General features: G+C 32.6%; 1 protein-coding gene across 1 annotated transcript in view; it reads left to right on the top strand.

Moving 5' to 3' along the window:
* LOC110091830 (cytochrome b5-like) overlaps positions 1–6,429 on the top strand; it is a 22,551-nt gene continuing 16,122 nt past the window's right edge. Inside the window, exons 1-2 of the mRNA XM_028693204.1 lie at positions 1–89; positions 3,260–3,327. Of these exons, the coding sequence (XP_028549037.1) occupies positions 3–89; positions 3,260–3,327 (155 nt within the window). The 5' untranslated portion in view covers positions 1–2. The remainder of the gene's footprint in view (positions 90–3,259; positions 3,328–6,429) is intronic.

Genomic DNA, 6,429 nt, shown 5'->3' with positions numbered 1-6,429 from the left:
AGATGGCTGAAGATCAGAAATCTTACCACTTTGATGAGGTCTCGAAACACAACGCTACCAAGGATTGCTGGCTTATCATCCATGGAAAGGTCTTTCCTTTTTTAATCTTTAGAATTTTAGTACAGTAATTAAAATGACAGTCTTTTAGGACTGTTGGTTCTAAAGTAAGACTTAAGTGAAATATGGTAAAGTAAATATTGTAGATCCGGATTTATCATTTTTTTTTTTTGGGATTCTTAAATGCTGAATTTGTTTGATATCTTGGAGTCCTGAATCCCTTAGGGGCTGTTTGGCAACGGGATTTATGCAGGATTTAGCATAAATCCTGCCAAACAGCATTGGAGAGTCCCATACATTTCAAGATTAGATAAACCTTCCTTACCAAATTTTTATTGTAAATCTTGGATTTACTAAATTTTTAAGTAATATGTAAATAATTAGTTATTTTAAAAGATAATTAAAAGTTTAATTAGTTAGTAAATACTTATTAAAATAACATTTAAATAAGTAATTAGATAATTAGTATTTAAATCATTAATTATATAATTTGATAACTAAGCTGACTTTCAATTAGATTATTTATAATTATAATTTATTGATAATAATTCAAATTGAAAATAGTAAATAACTCGTATTTAAAATGCAAATAAAATTTGTATTTTTATTAAACTAATTGCCTTAAATCTTGAGTTACATTGCCAAATGGCCTCATAGGATTTATCAGGATTTAACAATTTTTTTTGCCTAATAGTTTTTAGGATTTAACATTAGTAGGATTTACTAAATCTGTAAATCCGGCTAAAGTTAAATCCTACTTGTATCCGAAGAGTCCCTTAAAGCCTAGACCTTTAAATCCCTTTAATATTGCTATTGATAGGATTTTATAAATATGGATTTCGGGTAATCCTTGATTTATGAAATCAAGGATTCAATAAAACCTTAAAAAATGGTTTGGCTGGATTTGGCTTAGACTTTGTCTGAATATTGGATAAATCTTGATATCAAATTTTATACTTTATGATTTGGGTTTATTAAAAGAATTCATGAGGCACCTGATTTAGAGAATGACTGTTTTTTGGATCAAAGGGTTTTTTGGATCAAAGGGGGAGTGGAAAATGATGATGATTGATGAATGTATTTTTCATCCTTCTTTTTTGCATGAAAGAGGTGGTTGTTGGAGCTGGGTGCTGGTAGATATTAGTATTTTAATGCTTAATAAATTTGTTTGAACAAGCATATAATTGCATGTTACTTGAGAATTTTTTTCTAAATTGACTTGATAAACAAACTATAGAAAAGATAGAAAATCTTATGCTATCATACATTCATACGAGGTACCCACCATTTTTCTTTTCAATGGGTACGTTTTGAAGGTCATAATTGTCATTAAAACATTTTAGCTACTTTGACTACATATTATTTACATTTAGAGTGAACGATGTCCTACATCAGAAGCAAGAATATTCTTGTGTATTGATTATATTTTTTGCATTGCTTTTTTGTGGACTAAACTACCCTATAGAAGTGCATAGGTGTACGCTACTAGATCATGAATTGAGGATAATTAAATTTCAAATATAGGGAAGTTCATTTAGGTTGACTTTAAAATGTACTAATCTATTTCCTCAAAAATTTATTTCTTGAAACTCTGAACTTTCATCTTTGTGAAATAAGTGACTTGCTAGCTTTACATTAGTTATGTGAATATGATTAAGGAGAATTGTGTAGAGTAGTTTGTCTCTTGGACGCCCAACTTAAAGATTAGTGCTCGCTGACAAATTGTTAAATGCAAAATGTTGTGCAAAATGATGAAATGCCAAATTAATTTAAATATATGTATAGGAGTGAAACCTTAAGGACGATATATGCTAGGTTTTGATCATTAGCACAACATTAAAAAAAAAAAAAAAAAAAAAAAAAAAAAAAAAAAAGAAAAAAAAAAGAAAAATAACAATTGCAGGATCTACATATAATTGAAATTACTTTATTCCATGATTGAATATGTGATGGAAAACATCAACCGTAAGGATGGAAAAGATGGTGATTATGCAAGAGATGATATTGTCAGTTCCTAACAAATCCAGAAGGATCTCAATTTTTGCATCTTTGATTATCAGTTGAAATCAGAATAACACGAAGAGCAAAGAAAGGGATAAAATAGTGGCTAAAAAAAAGGTAACCAAACCAAATCAATGCTCCCTAACCTTAAGATGGTGATGCCACAAGATATGAGATTGTTTCATCTTCATAAATCCTTGAAGCTCATGCTCGTGACTAAATCATGGTTGTAGATGCTTTGATTATCAATTGAAATCACAATTATATAAAGAACAAAGGGTGAAAAAAAAAAGATACTTGAGCCAAATTAATTTTTTCATGATTTACCAGCTGCTTCAAGCCTCAAAATTGGCCATGGAAAGTGATCGCTCAAGAAGAAATCAAAGGTTAATCTTAGCATCCCTAGGGTCGAAGACGAGGCTCTTATAAGCTAATACAATAACAAAGAATAAGATCAGATTGTCCCTCCCAAAAAAGAAATTGATGCCAAGCAAATGACCAAAATTGTGGTTCATTAAAAAGGAGAGGGCAAGTTACACTTCAAGTTTGATGAAAATACCCCAGCTTTTGTTTCATCCTCTGGATTCGTTAACCCATAGATGTACAAAGTGAATACATTGACCAATGTTCAAATTCAATGCAAGAGTTTCTCATGACCAATATTCACTCAGAAATACTTTTAGTGATCCACTTACTTGATCAGTGATGTTCTGCATCATATTGCCACTAATATAAATGATCTTGTGATGTGCAATTGTGAAATGCCCCGTGTATCAACATGAAGCATTCACACTAACATGCTAAAATGTTATTTCTTAGACATTATAATTTCACTTTTGGAACATTAATTAAGAACAGCTTAACCTTTTGTTCTTCCATGCACCTTTTTTGGAGCTTTGGTAAGATGTGATTTGTATTGTATTCTTTGTCATTGTGGATGCCTTAGTTTTTGTTGTCAAAGCCTGTATTGGCTCTGAAAAGCCTTCCTAAAATTGATTTATGTGGTCAATCGTATGTTTATCATATTTTCTATTAGCAATCATAGTTAAAGAAGCAGAAAACTAAGTTTTATTATTGAATACACTCGAGTAAAGTGGAATAATTGGTAACTGCTGCACAAGCATATCATATTTGAGTTTAGTCTACATATGTGTGTTTGTAAATGCATTACAAAATTTTTCTTTTTTGTTAAAATCTGTAGTATTTTTTCCATGGACCTTTCATCTCATCTAAGACAGGAGAAAAAGCGGTGTTACAGGCTTCAAGAAGGTTCATTTTCTTCTATAAAATATTTTTATCAAGATAATATTTACATCAACCAAAAAATGAACTCCAAGGGAGCAAGTGATTTTTTAGGAAAAACAAGTATGCTTGTAGTACGTGAAAGTGGTAATCATTGTATATATCTGGAAGACTTATTGGCATGTGTCTGTTGGTTAAGCAGTTGGTTTACCGCCCAAACATTATTTGTTTAAAACCAATGAGAGCAATTCTTGTCATTTAAATGGAAATGTGTGAGGTCATAGTCTTGGTGGTAATGGTCATCTGTTTTTTTATTAGGTAAGAAGCTTAGGTGAACATGCACTTATAATTAAACATCTCTTTTAATAGCTTGTGGTTCCCATAGATGTTCTCATTGATTTTGATTTGTCTAACAAAAATTATTTGAATCATTTGCTGAGCTTATTTTATGATCCAGATACCTTGTTGGGATATATCAGGATTTGACAGAAATGTATCCTGGTGAGAAGAAAAGACTTAGTGATAATTTTGCACATCCAGATGCAATTAGTGATTGCAAACTTGTTCTAGGCTCTTAAAGAATATAAGTATGGTTTATTTAAATTTTCCAACCAAGTTGGTATATTGGGGAATTTTGGTCAATAACCATGAAGATGAAAGTATTGTATAAAGGGTATGTTTTTGTAAGCTGCAATTTGTTGCATTAGATCTGATTTATATTGGTGGAAAATTGGATTACTAGAAAAGGTGCGTGCTATATGTGAATGCATTTGAGTTTGAGAAAGAGGGAGGTGGGGGCTGGTGGGGAAGAGAAGAAAGTTGAGTTGTAATTATATTTTTTTTGGGTAAGTGTGGCTAAGTATAAATTTTAGCCACGTTTCTTTCGGTAAAGTTTGAATTAAGATTCGTTTAACCATTAAAATTCTTATGTTCATGTCTTAAAGTAAATGTGATCAGTAAGTGCCTCCATTCAAAATTGTTTTTAGTTTATATGAATTCTTAGTGAGATTTAGCATAGGTTTCATGTTGAGCCAACATTCTCAAAAGAATGAGGGTTCACTTCTCTTGAAGTAATGCATCTTGTGTTCTTTTTTTCCCCTTCCAAATATTATGGTTTCTTTCCAACGTCTTTTTTTGCCTTGAATGGATATTGGATGCTTAAAAAATGTTAGGATAGTGATAAACTTTAAGCAAAATCAAACAAAGATGATATAACAAACAAAACAAAGATTATAAATATAAGGAATACAATTTTACATTTGTCTTTTTGAGGTCGCACAGATCATATATTCTATTCTTTGCATATAAAGTTAGCGATTAAGTTGGATATATATTGATTATTTTGAGGCAATTCCGCTACCTATGCTAAAAGAAAGGTTGGACATGAAGAGGAAGATTGTTTGTTGCTGCTGCACTCTTCTCTTCTCTTCTATTCTCTTCTTTATTGCAGAAATCTAAATGAAAGCTTTTGAAGCACCTCATTCTTGAAGAGTAGAAGATCTCCTTTATGCAAGCACTTGAAAAAAAGCTCTTCCCTTTGTTTTCTCAGCTGGCAACCCGTCCCCACTTTCTTTCCTCAATTTCTCTCTGTGTTTGTTGTTGTGGGATGTCAATCACCTTCTTTTAAAACTTTATTTTTCTTGTTAACAATATATGCGTTTGGTGACATAAAATTAATTATAATAATTTATTTGATCTCTTAAGGTTGGCAAATATATTTGAAAATTAAATATTTGCAATAAATAGATCACAATTATAACTTATAAAGATTTGATGGGATAAATTTGACTCCATAAATGTAGCAATGTCATGGTTATAGCCAAAAAACTTTTGATGTACTGTGTGGTGAGTGTCCAAATTACTCTTTGTGAGCCATTCTCAAATTATCATTTATAAAGGTTAACCAAGACTTCATAAAGCCTTAGTGTTGTGAAACTAGGAATTGTTTTTTTAGAAATTAATAAAATTTGTTGGAGCAATGATAAAATAAATTTAAAGCCTCTCAAAATTGAAAACTCAAGAAAGATCTAAGAAGTCAACAATGCATTGGCAATCCGTTACAACTAAATTTGTAAGTTCCTTAAAATAACAACTTAAGCAAACGTAATGAAATGATTAGACAACTAGAATCCGACGGTTAACAAAGTAATCGTCTCACATTGAGGCTCAAAGTCACTCTTCTACTTCTAGGATTGATGGAGGAAGAAGAACCATACGAGAAACGAGATCACTCCAAGGTAGACAGCGCAGACGATCCGTAGTGGTGGTGAGGGAAGCGGCGGCGGTGAAGGTGGGGAAGTGGGTGGATGTCCGTTGATGGTCCAGTCGTAGTCTTGGAATTGGTCGTCTATGACGTCCACGAGAGTGGGAAGGATGCGGTTCAAATAATCTTCAACCGTGTCATCGGAGCCAAATCCGACGTCGAAGAACGGTGAACGGGTGAGGTGAATGTCTTCGTAGATGTCGAAAACCAATCCGGTTTCAAGCTCGGGATCTGCCATGCATCCTTGCCGGAAGGGAAGAAACACAAAGAGGGGAATAGGGAGAAAGGAGGTGGCGGGTTGGAGGAGGAAGGTTGGATTGGCTTGGGTACTTGAGAGGATAGACTAGAGAAAGGCTCCAAGAAATAAAACTGAAAATTTCTGAAATTATTTCAGTTTTATTTGAGTGGGAGGGAATCAATTTGAAGGTTTCAAATTAATTACATGAAGGATTGAGGGGGGCGGCAATATGGAGAAGTTTGGGGCTGATTTAGTGGAGCTAATAATGGAATTTGGGGAGAGAGAGGGCCCATTAAGGGGGCAGGCCACATGAATAGGAGAGAGGGGCTTGAGTTTTAATTAGGTGGGGACCACAATCTTAATCACAGATTTAACAAAAATATGAAATTTTATTTCAGATTTCTTAAGAGGAGAAAACTTCCTAATATGAAGACAATCAATTGGATCAATTTGCATTTCAAATTTGAAATTGAAATTCAATTAAATTGATTGCATAAATTAGGTCTAACAAAGTTGATCAGTAGTGCCCCATTCAAAATTGTTTAGTATAAATCTTAGTGAATTAGCATAGGTTATCATGTATAGTAACTTCTCACGAGTACTTCTGGAGTAGTAATGCATTGGTTCT

Source organism: Dendrobium catenatum, unplaced genomic scaffold (genome assembly GCF_001605985.2).
Source record: "Dendrobium catenatum unplaced genomic scaffold, ASM160598v2 fragScaff_scaffold_231, whole genome shotgun sequence".
Lineage (NCBI taxonomy): Eukaryota > Viridiplantae > Streptophyta > Magnoliopsida > Asparagales > Orchidaceae > Dendrobium > Dendrobium catenatum.
This window is presented reverse-complemented; position numbering and strand designations above follow the sequence as displayed.